Source organism: Anabrus simplex, chromosome 1, assembly GCF_040414725.1.
Source record: "Anabrus simplex isolate iqAnaSimp1 chromosome 1, ASM4041472v1, whole genome shotgun sequence".
Lineage (NCBI taxonomy): Eukaryota > Metazoa > Arthropoda > Insecta > Orthoptera > Tettigoniidae > Anabrus > Anabrus simplex.
This window is the reverse complement of record NC_090265.1, coordinates 1599268228-1599286693: the sequence shown is the minus strand read 5'-3', so window position 1 is coordinate 1599286693 and position 18466 is coordinate 1599268228. Positions and strand designations below refer to the sequence as shown.

The 18466-nt window shown below is 36.2% G+C and overlaps 1 protein-coding gene across 1 annotated transcript in view; it reads right to left on the bottom strand.

The window, feature by feature from the left end:
- Nucleotides 1-1767: 1767 nt before the first annotated feature.
- LOC136881098 (sodium-coupled monocarboxylate transporter 2) overlaps nt 1768-18466 on the bottom strand; it is a 286910-nt gene continuing 270211 nt past the window's right edge. Inside the window, exons 11-12 of the mRNA XM_068229293.1 lie at nt 10084-10187; nt 1768-2012 (exon numbers count right to left, since the gene is read on the bottom strand). Of these exons, the coding sequence (XP_068085394.1) occupies nt 1828-2012; nt 10084-10187 (289 nt within the window). The 3' untranslated portion in view covers nt 1768-1827. The remainder of the gene's footprint in view (nt 2013-10083; nt 10188-18466) is intronic.

Here is an 18466-nt window from a genome sequence, read left to right as displayed (position 1 = left end):
CCACTGATCCACAGAACTATAAGATATTATATGCAGTATTTATTATAGGTTTATTACAGTGAGCTATGAACCAAACTGGTTGTGTACAGAAAATAAGGTCTATTTTTAAATATGGAATTGGGGTGGGGTGGGGAAACATTTCAATAGAAAGAAAAGTTCTTGGGGAAGAACTATAAAGTTTACTAAATAGGCTACATAAATCCAAGACAAATAGCCTATATCATTTGAATGAATATAATATACAAAGTAGGACACAAAAGTAAGTCATGATCATGCAGTTTAAGTAACACTGTATGAAAGACAACCCTCATTTCCACAACCAGAATGCTTTCTGGCATAAACAGTGAAACAGCAGCATTTCTCTGTTTTGTTAGTCGTGTTTATGCTGCAAAGTCAATAGCAATTCAATTTGTACAACTTTGTGCAAATTTAGTCAAAGTGTACTTCTTCAACTCGAAAATCACCATCTTCACCGCAGTCAAATTAAGACCGACTGGGTTGCAGCAAAGGGAAAGTAATGCTGGAAGGTTACTTTTTTTTTTCAGAGGGAACTGTCCCTTCAGAATTCATTGCTGAGGAAAAAACAGTAAACCAAGAATTGTATCTGAATACTGTACATCATTTCTGGGAATCCATCTGTTATAAACTGTCTTAGATGTGGCAAAGTGGAGATGGTACATTCTTCAGGACATTATGCTTCGATATTAGTATCTACTGGTCTCAATAGTTTCTCATCAAAATTGGAACTTCTGTGATTCAACATCCCACCTATTCAGCCACTGTAACTGCCAGTACCGGTAACTTTTATGTCTTTCCAAGAATGTAAAAACATCTGAAAGAATGTCCCTTTATCCCACCTATTTACCCACTGTAACTTCCAGTAACTTTTATGTCTTTCCAAGAATGTAAAAACATCTGAAAGAATGTCCCTTTGATCAGCAAATGAGGTAAAAGCATTATCACAGGAGGTTTGATGAGATGGCTTTCAGTACTGTTTCCAAAAACTTTAATAATGCTGGCAAAGGCATTTATTTTCCCTAAGGGATTATTTTTGAAGGTGGTTGTGCATTGGTGTTGTAAAGTATTCATAACAGGAAACTGTATGCTAACTCCCCAAACTTTTCAATCCTACTTTGTATAATTGAACATGTTTAAATTAACAGGGAACAAATTGAATATCATCAATTCCCTGGTATTTCCAATATTAGTATTCATATCTTATCATTAGTATGTGTATGTTGGTCCTATACTTGCTCTCTCTTGCAGAACACTGACATTCTTACAGCTTGGATGTAGAAACGGAAAGAAAGTTGCTCTGCAATGAGGATATCTTAAACTTGCTAATCTCTGAATATACTATTAGTATACCAATTAAATTCTTCGTATTCTTCTTATTCTAGCACTTTTCCATACCTGTAGTGTTGCAGGTGTGAACTGTGTCACACTTGTGGATGTGGCCCTGTTGTACGGCCGGATGTCCTTCCTGACGCCAACATTATGGAAGGATGTAATCATTATTGCATGTTTCTGTGGTGGTAGGTAGTGTAGTGTGTTGTCTGAATATGAAGAGGAAAGTGTTGGAACAATCACAAAAACCCAGTCCCCGAGCCAGAAGAATTAGTCAAACACGATTAAAATCCTCGACCTGGCCGGGAATTGAACCTGGAACCCTCTGAACCAAGGGACTCGATGCTGACCATTCAGCCAATGAGTCGGACATTAGTATATAAATGAAATCTCATATAAATAATAAATGGCATAAGTATATAACAGTTAAGTAGTCATGTTCCACTTCAAATAAAAAGTCATGATATAGAATGACACTGGCTAAGAGTTCTCATTTTTTGGTGTTATAACTTCATTGCTCCGTGCAGTGTCTTCCACTTTCTCAAGTGAAAAGCTTCCAGAGTTGTGTTTCAAATATTTCCTGGGAAGACCTGGACACCATTTACTTATCTTGAGAGCAAGAGGATGGATGAGACCCTCCTCATAGACATCATCTTTTTCTGATTCTGAAAAGATATACAAATAAGCATTTAACACTAGAAGAACCAAACCCATCATTTTGGTGGGTGAGCTGTTTTCTTGCTCATTAAATTAAACATACTGAGTCATATCCAGCCAAATGTTTATGACTTTTAGTCATTCTTACTTATGTATTATATTGTAGAGGTAGTAATTTAATCTTTACCTAGAAGGACCATCACCTGTCAAAGTGACTGGTACAGGATTAATTTGTTAATACTTATTACATACCATTTTCTTGCTGTTCTTAAATAAAAGCAATATGTCATATTTCTTTATAGCAGCTGTAACAAAAATGAATTATGATTTCCATTACAGCCAATTGTGCAAAGAAAACATTTAGCCACATTAAGCATAACAAATAATGTAATTGAGTTATACCTCGTGGCTTGTTTTCTTACACTGTATAATCTTAATTACATGGTATAATTGTGTATTTTTTCTCTGTAATGTAGACTATTATTATTGTGGAATGTATTTGTGATTTGCAAAACCATAATCTACACTTATGTTTCACACCTTTAAATACTATGAATCTCATGTTAAATCCATATTGACGGTTGAACTTCTTAGAAAAATTGTACAAAACTATTTTAATCCTCCTAGTCAATACTATATATTTTACGTCCAATTAAGACGAAACTTCACACCTAAATAGACATGTTTCAACCCGGCATTGGGTCATCCTCAGTAACACATGTATAATGAATTAAAAACATAGGAAATACCTGTACACAAAAGTGAAGCGTTAGTTAAAAAGTTTTTTAAAAAACATGATGAAAGTTAAAAAACTGTAGACGTGTTGCTACAAGGAAGTGGAGTGGGGAAATGGGGCAGGGCTTGTGGGAGAATGGGAGTGTCACTGAAACTAAGTATAATAATTATGAGCTCATATGTTCCTGCTTTTTACTACAAATGATCAGAATAAAAGTTTCCCGTGTTACATTCTTTTTTCATTTAATTTGAGGGCTGAGTTCTTATATTGATCCATACGGATGTAAAAATTCTCTAAAATGTTGAGTAGTGGACCTTTCTGTTCACATTGTAGAATTTTTAGATCTTGACCTATTGTAGTATAGTTGTGATTATAGTCTTTGTGATGGTTTCTCATGGCAGAGAAATGATTATATATTAAAGCGTTGTGACATATCTTATGAAGAAGTTCCTACCAGTTTGTCTGATGTAACTTAACCCACATCCCTGACATTCCAGTTTATATATTCCAGAATATGTGTATTTATTGCTAGTATTTACTGTGCGAGAGTTAAATAATATTCTTTCATTAATGTTGCTGGTTTTGAAAGCAATTTTTAGGTTCTGTTTTTTTCTTTAAGATGTTGGTGATTATGTGTATAATATTATTGCCAAATGTGAATGTATTACTCATTTTACAGACAGATACCAGTTGAACCAGTTTTAACAATCAATACTACACAGTATTCTAACTTTCATCATGCTTTTTAAAAAACTTTTAAACTAACTTTTCATTTTGTGTACTTCCTATGTTTTAAATTCATTATACATGTCTTATTGAGGATGACCCAATGCTGGGTCGAAACATGTCTATTATGTGTGAAGTTTCGTCTTAATTGGATGTAAAATATATAGTACTAGCATGGTACCCGTGCTTCGCTACGGTATTATACTGAAATTTATAACTGCATGCTTATTGTTTTAGATATATAATCCGCCGAAATTCGCGATCTGACACGTTTTCAGCGAGAATCCACCAAAACTCCCGATCTGACTCGTTTTCTATTAGATTACGGCACGTTTCCTCCCATTTTTCAATCTTCCTTTCCAGCAATCGATTTCGTACTTCCCGGGCTAGGCTCAGGTATTCTTCCCGGTCAGTTGGGTCCGTAAATCTTTGCCATACCGTATATTCCTATAATCATTTTTAATCTGGATAAAATCCTTCAGGAGATCCGGCGTGGTGTCTTATTGGGAGCCTTGGCGGCACTGAACCCGCGGCCGGCTGCATTCTTAGTCATTACCCGTCCAGGAGCCGTTTCCAGCGCGGTCCGCACATTTAACGACGGTCCGGAACATTATTATTATTATTATTATTATTATTATTATTACTATTATGTGTTTCTGGAATTAATGATGACAGGGAAAACCGGAGTATCCGGAGGAAAACCTGTCCCGCCTCCGTTTTGTCCCGCACGAATGTCACATGGAGTGACCGGGATTTGAACCACGGAACCCTGCTGTGAGAGGCCAGCGCGCTGCCACCTGAGCAACGGAGGATCCTTATAAGTACATTAAGAACAGTAAAATCAATTGGTCTCACCTCCTTTTACACCCCACCGCCGTTAGTTTTTATTGCCAACCCTCCCCCCCCCCACCCCCCAAAAAATTAAAAGAAGGTGTGTTTCTTTATGTTTAAGGGAGATTCCAAACACCAATGTTCACGTCTATTACCTTCAGTTTTGAGAGATAAGTATCCCCATAAATATAATTTACTTTTGTCACTCCATTTCAAACTACTCCCCCCCCCCAAGTGAATTTTCCCGCAAAAAATACTTGTTTCTTTAATAGTGAAGGATCTTCTAAATACCATTATCACGACTCTAACTTCTTCACTTTTTGATTTATGTGTCCTCATGAAAGGAATTCAACTCCTTTACACTCCCGCCCCCCAAGATGGTTCCCCCCCCCCCCAAAACGCGTTTTTCTTTGTTTTTAAGGGAGATCCAAATACGAATTTTCACGTCTGTAACAACTTTGGTTTTTATTAGATGTATATATTCTCATACAATTAAAGTCAATTAATTTTTTAATTCTTTCACCCCCCTCCCCCCCCCCGCTTCATTGGATTTTCCGAGAATACGTGTTTCTTTACTTTTAAAGCAGATTGCAAATATCAAATTTCACGTCTGTAACATCTTCATTTTTAAGATATCAGTAGCCTAAATAAAAGAATTCAACACCATTTTCAGTCACTTTCAACCCCCCCTCCACCCGAGTGGTATTTCAGAAAATTAAAAATACACGTTTCTTTATGTTTAATAGAGATAAAAATACCATTTTTCACTTCTGTAACATGTTAAGTTTTTTAGATATACTGTAAAAATTCTCATTTTAAAATTTCACCCCTTTTGGGTTCCCCTTAAATGGAGTTTCCAAAAACAAATCACCTATGTTTCTTTACATTTACAGGAGATTCCAAACACCTACTTTTTACGTCTGTAACATTTTACGTTTCCAAGATAATCTTTCAAAAAATTCACCCCAATTTGTCACTTCTGTTTAACCGCCATTAATAGTATTTTCCAAAAACTAAAAAAATACGTGTTTCTTTATTTTTAAAGGAGATCCCATATATAAATTTTCAGTTCTGTAATATCTTTCGTTTCTGAGATATATGTAACCTCATTAAAGGCATTCAACCCATTTTTCACCCTTTTACACCCCTCCTATTGGGATTTACAGGAAACAAAAAAATATGTGTCCCTTTATTTTAGAGGAGATTCTAACTATCAAATTTTACATCTGTAAATTTTAAAGTTTTAAGATGTAGACACATTCATTTTAAAAAATTCACCTCCCTTTTCACAACTCAATATTTGGATTTTCCAAAAACGAAAAAATACATGTTTCTTTACATTTAAAGTAGATCCCAAATACCAATTTTCAGGTCTGTAATATCATCAGGTTCTGAAATATAAGTAGCCTCATTAAAGGCATTCAACCCATTATTCACCCTTTTACACCCTTCCTATTGGAATTTTCCGAAAACAAAAGAATACGTGTTTCTTTATTTTTAAAGGAGATTCTAAATACCAATTTTTACATCTAAAAACTGTAACAATTTTGAGATATAGATACACACATTTTAAAAAATCACCCCCTTTTAACCCCCCCATTAATTGGATTTTCCAAAAACAAAAAAATACGTGTTTCTTTATTTTTAAAGGAGATCCCAAACACCAATTTTCAGGTCTGTAATATCTTCAGTTTCTGAAATATAAGCAGCCTCATCAAAGGCATTCAACCCCTTTTTCACCCCTCCTATTGCGATTTTCCGAAAACAAAAAATATGTGTTTCTTTATGTTTAATGAAGATTCTAAATACCAATTTTTACATCTGCAAACTTTAAAAGTTTGGAGATATGGATTCACTCATTTTAAATATTCACCCCCCTTTCACCCTCCCATTAATTGGATTTTCCAAAAACAAAAAAATACGTGTTTCTTTATTTTTAAAAGAGATCAAAAGTACCAATTTTCAGGTCTGTAATATCATCAGTTTCTGAGATATAAGTACTGGTATCCTGATTAAGGGCATTCAACCCATTTTCCCCATTTTCACCCCTTTTCACCCCTCCTATTGGGAATTTCTGAAAACAAAAAAATACGTGTTTCCTTATTTTTAAAGAAGATTCTAAATACCAATTTTTACATCTGTAAACTTTTAAACTTTCGAGATATAGACACACTCATTTTAAAATTTCACCCCTCATTTCACCCCCTTAGCGAAGGAATATCCAAAAATCCTCTCTTAGCGAGCACCTACATCTTAATATGAATATATCCCCAAAATTTCATTTCTTTACGTCCAGTAGTTTTGGCTCTGCGATGATGAATCAGTCAGTCAGTCAGGACAAGTTATTATATATATATATATATAGATTGACTAGGAGGATTAAAGTAGTTTTGTATAATGTTGTGAGATGTTTCATACCAGTTGAAATGATGGGTGTTGGTCCTTCTTGGTATACTTCTAATCCCAATTCTAGTGTAGTGTTAAGGTGTAACCTCTTATGTGAAGATGCCTGAAGTGAGAATACATTTTCATGACATATGTATGGAAAGACAAAAGAAACAAATTTACAAATATTAAAGTAGAGTGGGAATATCTTCTCGAGCATGGCAGCCAAAATATTAAGAATCTCAAAACACCTCTTGAATCAAAGTGATCAATTTATGTGTGTATATGTGCAAATCAAAATGTGTTACTGTATATACATTTCTCTTGAATCGCAAGACTTTAGCTGTTTTAAAGATCACATTTCCTGTGAATGTGTTATAACACTCTGTTTAAAATTTCTTTCCTTCAGAGTATCTTATGTGACCTAATAGCTGATGTACATGTGCTTTGCTATGGGGTTCTCAGAATGACTGACTTTGTGGTTTTCCTAAATGAAGTCAACATAGGTCATTACAAAAATGTCAGGAGGAATGTAGCGATTAAAAGCAATATTACCATCTAAAATACTCATCAAATGAAAAACAGCACAATTTCTCACTTTTAATGAACAGTACTACGGTGCAGGTTATAAATTTCATTTTTTGTCCATATTGAAGATCTACTTGTGATATAAATTCTTATAATTTTGTTAAATACCACCTATTCAATACAATAAAAATGTAATAAAAACTTACATATTTATTAAGTTGTTGATATGGTACATGTTTCGCTTGTTTTTCAAGAGCATGTTCAGCCAATCATTTACTTAAGATTATATAAGGTCACGAATCTATTCTATTGGATACATTTATATGTGATATATAAATATATAAACATATAAATTTAATCCAATAGAATAGATTCATGATCTTATATAACCTTAAGTAAATGATATTTGGCTGATGATGCTCACGAAAAAGGAGCGAAACATGCACTATATCAACAACTTAATAAATATGTAAGTTTTTATTACATTTTTATTGTATTGAATAGGTGGTATTTAACAAAAGTATAAGAATTTATATCACAGTACTACGGTGCCGATTAAACAGTCCAAAGTTCCAGAGCTGGAATGACCAGGCCGCAGACAGCTGTGAAGACTCCTCTGCCATTAATTTGTTAAATATGCACACTGCTCATTCCAATCAGTGCCTCAGAGTAGGGATTGAATATCTTGAATGCTATGATGAACTAGTGTGTTACGTACCAGTAGTATTAGAAATTTTATGATCCAGAGGAATGGCATGCTAAAGAAGAAAATTATCTAACTCCCCAGCTCCACCAATATTCAGGCAGGCTGTTACACTTGGTATGACAGGGCGAGTTGGCCATGTGGTTAGGGGTGCGCAGCTATGATCTTGCATCTGGGAGATAGTGGATTTGAGCCCCACTGTCGGCAGCCCTGAAGATGGTATTTTCTGCGGTTACACATTTTCACATGAGGCGAATGCTTGGGCTGTACCTTAATTAAGGCCAAGGTGGCTTCCTTCACACTTCTAGCCCTTTCCTATCCCATCGTTGCCATAAGACCTAACTGTTTCGGTGCGACATAAAGCAAAGTTTTTAAAAAAGTACTCGTCATGCAGCAGTAATCCTACCTATCGGAGATTAGTGGCAACAGAAGACACAATGCACATTACAACAAACAATGGTTAATGTAATGTTATTGTTGATCAGTTTTATGAGCTTTCTATATTACAGCCCTTCACATTTACTTTTCTTTCAATTTTGCAATATTAGGGCATCTCATAAAATTATTTATAGCGAAGAGTGTAGTTCCTTATTCTCTGACTTTATATACTGATTTTCATTCAATCCTGTTTACCTATTTTCTCGTGATTCGGCGCTGATATGGACTTCGTAACAAAAATCCAAATTCATGAATATCTCTGTGATCATAGCCAGTATGATAACAATGTATAAGACATAAATGATTGGAAAGTTGTATAGTATTTATCGATACAACCACTGTAACATAAATATTTGAGAATTAAATTGTAGGCCTTCCCCTAAACTACCATTTCACTCAGCGTGAATAACATTCATTATGACCTAGATTATAGCAACTTATTCTCCAACTTTGCATACCGATTTTCATTAAGATAGGCCCACTAATAATATAAATATTTGAGAATTAAATTTTAGGCCTTCCCCTAAACTACCACTTTTCTCAGCGTGAATGCAATTATTTATAGCCTAGATTGTAGCGACTTATTCCCTGACTTTATCTACTGGTTTTCATTAAGATACAACCACTCATAACAAATATTTGAGAATTAAATTTTTGGCCTCCCGAAAACTACCATTTCACTCAGCGTGAATACAATTATTTATGACCTGGATTATAGCGACTTGTTCCCTGACTTTACATACCGATTTTCATTAAGATATGACTACCTAATAACATAAATATTTGATAATTAAACGTTAGGCCTTCCCCTAAACTACCATTTCACTCAGCATGAATAAAATTATTTATGACCTAGATTGTAGCAACTTATTTTCAGACTAGGCATACCAATTTTCATTACATTCTCTTCAGCCGTTTTCTCGTGATGCGTGTACAGACAGACAGACAGACAGACAGACAGACAGACAGACAGACAGACAGACAGACAGACAGACAGACAGACAGACAGACAGACAGACAGACAGACAGACAGACAGACAGACATTACGGAAAATTAAAAAGTGCATTTCCTTGTTACTGCTGACACGACTGATACAGAAATAGTATCCTTTTTAAATTCTGAGCAATGTACAGACAAAACTCTTATTTTATATACCTAGGTATATAGATGAGCAGACTTTTGGAAGCTGCAGGAATTACAAGGTGCTGCAATTGACTGGTTCACTGATATTTTCGATCCCGTTTTAGATTCTAGCCCTACCCCAGAAATTGACTGTGAGCATTACTGTTGAATTACTGTTGAATCCGTCTTTTGCCACGTAGTGTACATGAATGATCTTTGAGAGAATTCTAGATCTATGCCAGTGCGAGATCACTAAAATTAGCAGCAACCAATGTGACTTCGTCAATGGTACTGGAACAACTCGCGCTATCTTACCAGTCCACGTGCTAATGGAAAGGCCTGGAGAGAAAAGAGAGCCACTCTACAACATCTTCCTCAGACTTGAGAAGGCTTTCGATCATGTTCCATATCAATCCCACTATCAGTATCGCTGAAAATGGTTTTCCATTGTTTCCCATTCTTACATCAGACCAGTTCTGGAGCATTTTGAACTACAATCACTTCCTCCCCAGTCCTAGCTCTTTCTCATCCTATCATCGCCATAATACCTGTCTCTGTCATTGTAATGCAAAACCAATAATACCTTATCTAATAAACAAAATTACTCACCTGTCAACCAGCTAATTATCACACCAAACACCATTGTGACTATGCATCCAATCAGGGTGTAGTACATATATGTCACAGAATATATTTCATGTAAGAAGTCTTTGCTGCAAGATAGAATGAACTTTTATTACTCATCAGAATGATCATAGTTTTTGTGCATGCACACACAAATACATAAAAAATTATCCTGTTCAAATTTATTTATAACCTATATTATAAACAAATACTCTGAAATTTGGAGAAATAATCTTATTCAAATTTTTGTTGTTAACAAATACTCTTTAGTTGAGGGATATCCTGCTGATGCCTGCTTTCAGTAGTATATCAGTGAAATTAAATGAAAACATAAATTACATAACAACAAAAACAAGAAGAAAAACGGAAATACATGACAAAATTGTATTATGTGTACTTAACGGAACATAATAATTACAAGAAATCACATTGGGATTTTACTAAATTTACAGAAAATAACTTAAAATACTCCCTTTCAGGTATTGTAATATAATTACAAAGCTGTCACACAAGAGTTCACCCAAAATTTACGAAAAAGGAACTTAAAAGATTCCATTATAAATAATGCAACATCCATTATAAATAATGCAACATAATAATTACCAGTATTATGCAAAACCATAGAAATCCACTGCTATCATAACTTTGATATTTCCTATAACTTAACACTAAGATTTACAGTAGACTGAGCAGCAAAATGACTTACTTCTAGCTTAACATTGTAATTTAAGGATGGGAATTCTTATCGCTTGAGAATCTTGAGACTAACAGCCAATATCTTGAGATTCTCATAACATCTCAAGAGTCAAAGTGAACAATGATAACAACCTGTGATGTCATGATCAACCAGATGAGTCAGGAGGTGCAGTCCAGTCACAAAGAAAGGAAATATGCACGCATATGCAAATCACTATGTTTTGTAAAGAGTTCCAACTCAAAACACAGGATTCAGCTGTTTTAAAAGATCACATTTTCAGTTAATCTGTCATGATGTATAACAACTTCTTAGAATTTCTTGCCTTCATGGTATCTGATATTTGTAAACAAGAAGTTTAAGCTATAAAGGCAGCCTGCTTAATAGAAAAGCCTCTAGCCAATGCTCGACTGCACGGGCTTCGTGGGACAGTGTCATTTCCCCGCTCCCATTGCTCCCCTTACCTGGAAATTGGGATGAATGGTAAATAAAATGAACTACTTTTAATTTAATGCATACAGTGTTTTATATTTAGATGTTCAAAAATTAACATGAAGTATACCACTATTATTTCTTGGTAGAAGTGCTTGATCCTCATTATCATTAGCAATAAGAGTTTCAGTTATTTGTACCAAAGAAAAATATCTGTCAATGCCCATGTTTGGTTGTCTTGACATGTCTTCAAATGGCAAATTATGCACAATGTATTTTTGCTTTTGAAACATACACTGGAAATAAATACTGCATTGCACTTTATTTTATAGGACTTCTATAAAATACCCCCAGGCTCATTATTTTCTTTACATAGAACAGGTGGTGTAGAGGTAGCGTGCGTGTCTCTTACCCATAGGCTCCAGGTTCGATTCCCGGCCAGATCAGAGATTTTTACCCACATCTGAGGGCTGGTTTGAGGTCCAGTCAGCCTATGTGATTACAATTGAGGAGCTATTTGACGGTGAGAGGGCAGCCCCAGTTTAGAAAGCCAAGAATAACAGCCGAGAGGATCCGTTGTGCTGACCACACGATACCTCGTAATCTGCAGGCCTTCGGGCTGAGCAGCGGTCGCTTGGTAGGCCATGGCCCTTCATGGCAGTTGTGGCATGGGGCTAAAAATATTACATTCAATAAATTATGAATAGATGGATACACATATTTCCCATCCACCCTAAATAGAAGAATCAGGCTCAAATGAAATGACAGATTCTGCTATCAGTGTTTTGGGTTGACTTAGGTAAGTTAGACCTGCTATTACTGTTCTTTATACTTACACATATGTCTATGCTATTCACTGTGAATGGAAGGCCTGATTTGTCCGGTTGATCATGACGTTACAGCTTGTTATCACTTTCAGTGTACCATGTATCATCTAAAACATTATTAATAATCTTGACCATAATGGCCAGTATTGGGTCTGTATGTCCCTCCCCTGCGAACCATATGACCTTGCTGTTGTGGGGAGGCTTGCGAGTCCCGATGAAGGAGATAGCTGAGCCACAGGTGCAACCATATCTGATGGGTATCTGTCGAGAGACCAGACTAACGAATGCTTCATCGAAAGGGGAGTAGCAGCCTTTCGGAAGTTGTAAGGGTGACAGTCAAGATGATTGATTGATATGGCCTTGTAATAATACTCAACATGGCTTAGCTGTGTTGATACTTCTATACGGCTGAAAGCAATGGGAAACTACAGTCGTAACTAACTCCCGAGGACATGCAGCTCTCTCTGTATGAATGATGTACTGATTTTCGCTTCCTTCAGGGTAAAATATTCCGGAGGTAAAATAGTCCCCCATTTCGATCTCCGGGTGGGGACTACACGAGAGGGGGCGATCATCAGGGAGGTGGATGCTGACATTCTATAAGTCAGAGCATGGAATGTTAAAAGTTTGAATCATTGTGGTAGGCTAGAGAATCTGAAAAGGAAGATGGATAGACTAAAGTTAGATGCAATTGGTATACGTGAAGTACATTGGCAGGAAGAGCAGGATTTTTGGTCAGGCGAATACAGAATTATCAACACAAAATCAAACAGGGGAAATGCAGGAGTTGGTTTAATAATGAATAAGAAAATAGGGCAGTGGTTAAGCTACTATGACTAGCACAGTGAAAGAATGAGGAGAAGAGGAGATGCTCACCACAATAGTGCAGGTCTATATGCCTACTAGTTCAGTAGATGATGAGGAAATCGAAAGAATATACTAAGAGATAGAAGATTAAATACAATAGGCTAAGTAAAAGGTGATGAAAATCTAACTGTGATAGGAGACTGGAATGCGGTGGTAGGCCAAGGAAGAGAAGGTAATACAGTAAGAGAATTTGCATTGGGACAAAGGAATGAAAGAGGAAGTCAGCTGGTTGAATTCTGCACTGATCATAATTTAGTCCTTGCTAATACTTGGTTCAAACACCACAAACGATGGCTGTATACATGGATGAGAATTGGAGATACTAGAAGGTATCATATAGACTTCATTATGATTAGGCAGAGATTCAGAAACCAGGTGTTGGATTGCAAAACTTGCCCAGGAGCAGATGTGGACTCTGACCACAACTTGTTGGTAATGAAATGCCATCTGAAATTGAAGAAATTGAAGAAAGGAAGGAATGCAAGGAGATGGGATCTAGACAAGCTAAAAGAAAAGAGTGTGAGGGATTGTTTTAAGGAACACATTGCACAAGAACTAAATGAAAAGGCTTACGGAAACACAATAGAGGAAGAATGGATAATCATGAAAAATGAGGTCAGTAGGGCTGCTGAAGAAATGTTAGGAAGGAAGAAAATATCAACTAAGAATCAGTGGACAACTCAGGAGATACTAGACCTGATTGACGAATGACGAAAATACAAGAATGCAAGAAATGAAGAGGGCAGAAAATAATACAGGTGATTAAAGAATGAAGTGGATAGAAAGTGCAAGATAGCTAAGAAAGAATGGCTGAAGGAAAAGTGCAAGGATGGAAAGATTGTACGGTATGGTCCTCGGAAAGGTAGATGCTGCATACAAGAAAATCAAGGAAACTTTTGGAGAAAGGAAATCTAGGTGTATGAATAGTAAGAGCTCTTTCTAGGGAAAGAAGACAAAGCAGAAAGATGGCAGGAACATATCCAACAGTAGTATCAAGGTAAAGACATAGATGATTTGGTTCTGGAACAAGTAGAGGCTATTGATGCTGATGAAATGAGAGACCCAGTTTTGAGGTCAGAGTTTGACAGAGTTGTGAGAGACCTAAATAGGAACAAAGTACCTGGAATTGATAAAAATACCCGCTGAATTACTGACTGCCTCAGGAGAAACCAAAATGGCAAGGTTATTCCATCTAGTGTGTAAGACGTATGAGACAGGGGAAGTGCCATCTGATTTTCGGCAGAATGTAGTTATACCTATTCCCAAGAAAGCCAGTGCTGACAAGTGTGAAATCTACCACACCATTAGTTTAGTATCTCATGCCTGCAATATTTTAACACATTATTTGCAGAAGAATGGAAAGATAAGTTGAAGCTGAGTTGGGAGAAGAAATGTAGGAACATGTAAAGCAATCCTGACTTTACGTCTGATCTGAGAGGATCGAATTAAGAAAGACAATGGCTTCTCCAGTTTTGGAATGAGATCAAAGATCTGGTAAATGGTGGGGGTATTTTAAGACTTGACATTTCCGCTGCTGTACAGGGTCCCTGAAGAGAGCTGTATACTCTGAGTTATCATATTACCATGGAGGAGTATGGTGTTATCCAGCAGTGGCAGATATTTCCACTGAAGTGTATGATGTAGATGCTCCTTCAAAAATATACGGTATAGCCCCCATGAACAAGATGACACTCAAGGACACCATGACTGTTGTACGCCAAAATAAGCATGATTCTAGTGCACCATCACCATGTGTACTCATGATGACACTATTTAGCAGACTGATGCTTCAGTTCTGATTTCCATGCTCTCGCCCATGTTTTTCTCAATTGCAATAATGCAATTCATAATTTATGGATTATTTTCTCTTTTGCAGTAAGGTGCGTGTTAAAAAATAGCCATTTGACAATGGCCCAATTAATGGTTTTTTTGCCATGATTTCACAAGTTCCACAACAGAATTACAGTATATTAGGCACTACACTTATTATGTTGAAAAGTGGTTGAAGCAATGTCTGAAAGCTAATATTAAAAGAAGGATGAGACAGTTAGCAGTAGAAAGAATAGTTTATTTCAAAAAGTTCTATAAAGAGGAGAATTCAGTTAAAAAAACTGCAACCCAGGTTAGTTTCTAGAATTCTTTCTTTCTTTCTTTCTTATTATGTATTTCTGTGGTGGTTGGTGGTGGTGGTGTGTGTATTAAGAACAACACAAATACCCAATCCCCAAGCTAAGGGAATTTTTTAAATATTTATTTATTTAATTATTAGATACAGCCCATGGAGGACCATTTTACATTAATAATAATAATAATAATAATAATAATAATAATAATAATAATAATAATCTATATATTAAAAAATTATGAAAACTAAAGTCAGTCACTCCGGCCATTCTATCCGGTCAATTTCCTTCATTTTTTTACTGAAAGGTATTCATGCACAGATTTGTCATCAGGTACTATAAATCAATTAACTTCTGCCCTCCTCAAATTATTTCATTTTTTCAATTTTTTGTCTCTGAAGCAATCATGTCTTTGGTTCTAATTGAGGTACAAAGTTTGTTTTGGCCTAAGAATACTCAGTGGATCAAGTTCTTTCATTTCAGCACTAAACTATTCAAATGGGTTGATTCTGAGGGAAATTATGAGTGCACATTCAATTTCATGTCTCATTTCTTCAACATTTTTTTTTTTCACTGAAGCAATCATATCTTTCGTTCTAATTGAGGTACGCAGTTCATTTTGGTCTAAAAACACTCAGTGGATCAAGTGCTTTCTTTTGAGGTAATAACTACTTAAATTGGTAGATTCTGAGAAAAGTTATGAGTACATTTGTCTCCATGACAAAGATCTTTGAAGGACTTTTTAACAGTTTGGTGCGTAGTGTTGTTCCAAGGAACGTTTAATTCCGTTTCTTTGTGTGATATATTTTCAAGTGTTTTGTTGACATAATATTACATTCTATTACCACAGCAGATAATGTGCTTTATTTCATTAACTCGAAATTTTGCAAATACATCCGTGAGGATAGTAACGAACAACACCATATTTTGTACATTGCGGGTGGAGCCAGCGGGAAACTGCTAGTAAGTTTAAATAAGTACAAAATGTAAGAAAGATATAAACAATAATATTAAGTATCAACAATAAATTAACAATTATTAACAATAACAATGTAACAACAATGAGAATGATAACTGGCAAGTGTCGGTTAAAGAAATTAGGAAGAAGAAAGGTCGAGGGTTGGATGGACAGAAGAAAATGGAAACCTGGAGAGAACTTCAAAGGAATCTTTTAATTTTTGGTTTGAAGGATGTGAAAGGTGTGAATATGTTGATATCTGGTAGTGAGTTACCAAGAGCAGGGAGGTGGTGGAAGATAGAGCATTGTTGTAAGGTCAGGCGTGGACAGGATGCATTGTACGTTGGGCAGGGAAGAACATATATAGGGAAGTATGCCGGAAGAGTATTACATTTGGTGCAGCCATTGATTATTTTATGGAGGTAACATAGATCAGAGAATTGTAAACGGCTTCTCAGGTCAAGTATACCCAGATAGTTGAAAATGTCAGAGTTTTGTTCTTAAAAACAGGATTGTGAGTCTTAACAATGAAAGTGAAAAAGATAAAAATACTATTTAGTTGAGATTTGTTTGTGATAGCAGATGAGGACCAAATAGGGGAACAAATGTCAGTAATGGGGAGAACATATGAGACAAAGTATAATCTTAAGTCATTCATCATTATCATCATCATCATCATTTCCCAACTCCAGTTTCCCGGGTGTGGTGTACAAGCACTCGCCATCTCCTTCTGTCTTCATACATCTTCTGATCCAGTACATCCTCCCATTTGTATCCTCTCTCCTCCACATCTGATCGTACAGTCTCTATCCAACATTTTCTTGGTCTTCCCTGTGGTCTTCTTCCTACGAGATTAAGATTGAAATATTTTCTGGCAGGTCTTTCCCTGTTCATTCTCATTACATGCCCATACCACTGAAGTCTGTATTTCTTTATGACACTGATAATAGGTACCTCAATACCAGCTACTTTCCTATTCACTTCATTTCTGATCTTGTCCTTTCTGGTTGTTTGGTTCATGGTTCTAATGAATCTCATTTCAATTGCTTGGATTCTACTGAAGTCTTTGTTTAGTAGGGTACGTGAGGATTGGTACGAAGTAAGTGTGGTACATGATTGTTTTCGCTTTCTGTAGTATTTTGCAGTCCCAGAGGAGATTCCTGACTTGACTGTACAAGTTTGATGCTTTCTGTGTCCTGCCGAGTATTTCCTGCCTAACAGTGTTGTCTTTCGATATTGTGCTTCTGAGGTACTTGAAGTGGGAAGCTGATTCAATTTTTGCTCCTTCCAGAAATGTATTTGAGCTTGTTCCTTCCCTGTTGATGGTCATTTCCACTGTCTTTGTTTTGCTCATCCTCAGTCCAAAATTTTTGAATGTGTTGTTCCATTCATTAAATTTTTTCTGAACTTCAGCTTCTGTCTCTTGCCATAAAAGCACATCATCAACAAGTACCAGGGCATTTGGTTCACTGTCCATTTTCTTGACAGATTTGATGACCTTGTCCATTACTATTACGAACAGTAGTGGTTACAGAGCACTTCCTTGTTGGTCATCTCTCTTTGTTTCAAACCATTTTGATCGTCCGTTGCCTATCTGGACACAGCTGTAGCACTTCTGGTAAAGCATCGTGACTTTGTCAGTTAAGTACTTTGGCACCTTTAGGTCTTCCAGACATTCCCATATCTTGTTTCGAGGAACACTATCATATGCTTTTTCAATGTCCACAAATGCAATCACAAGATTTCTTCCATATTCCCAGTACTTTTCTGTCAGCATCTTTACTGCAAAGATAAGATCCACAGTACTTCGACCTTTCCTGAACCCATGTTGTTCTTCCTCAAGCAAAGGTTCCACTATCTTCCTGTCTTGTTTCTATGATCTTTTCCAGCAGCTTCAGTGAGTGTGACAACAGCGTGATGTCTTTGTAATTTCCACATTTCTGTTGGTTGCCCTTTTTGAACAGCTGGATGATGACTCCTTTACTCCAATCTTCTGGAATTTTGTTACTTTCCCAAATCACTGATAACACTCTATATAGACAATTCAAGCCTGGTATTCTAGCTGCCTTTATCATGTATGAGCTGAGATCATCAATGCCTGGGTACTTCCCATTTTGCATGCTCTTTAGTGCTGTTTCTACCTCAAGCTATGTTAATGGGTATTTGTTGCTTTTGGCTTCATCTACACTACAATCATTGGTGGTGGTGTTGCCCCCATCTCCATTTAACAGCATGCTGAAGTACTTCTTCATTTCATCCCTGATCCCTTCTTCTGTTTGTATTAAGCTTCCATCATCTGTTTCCAGTGCAAGGATGTTTATATTTTCATTTCTTTTACTGTTTACTATTTTGTATAGTAGTTTTCTACTTACTTGACAGTCTTCCTCTATTCTTGTAGTAAAGTAATCCCAGCACTTTTCCTTTTCTTCCTAGATCAGTCTTCTTACAGCCAGTTTCTTTTTCCGAT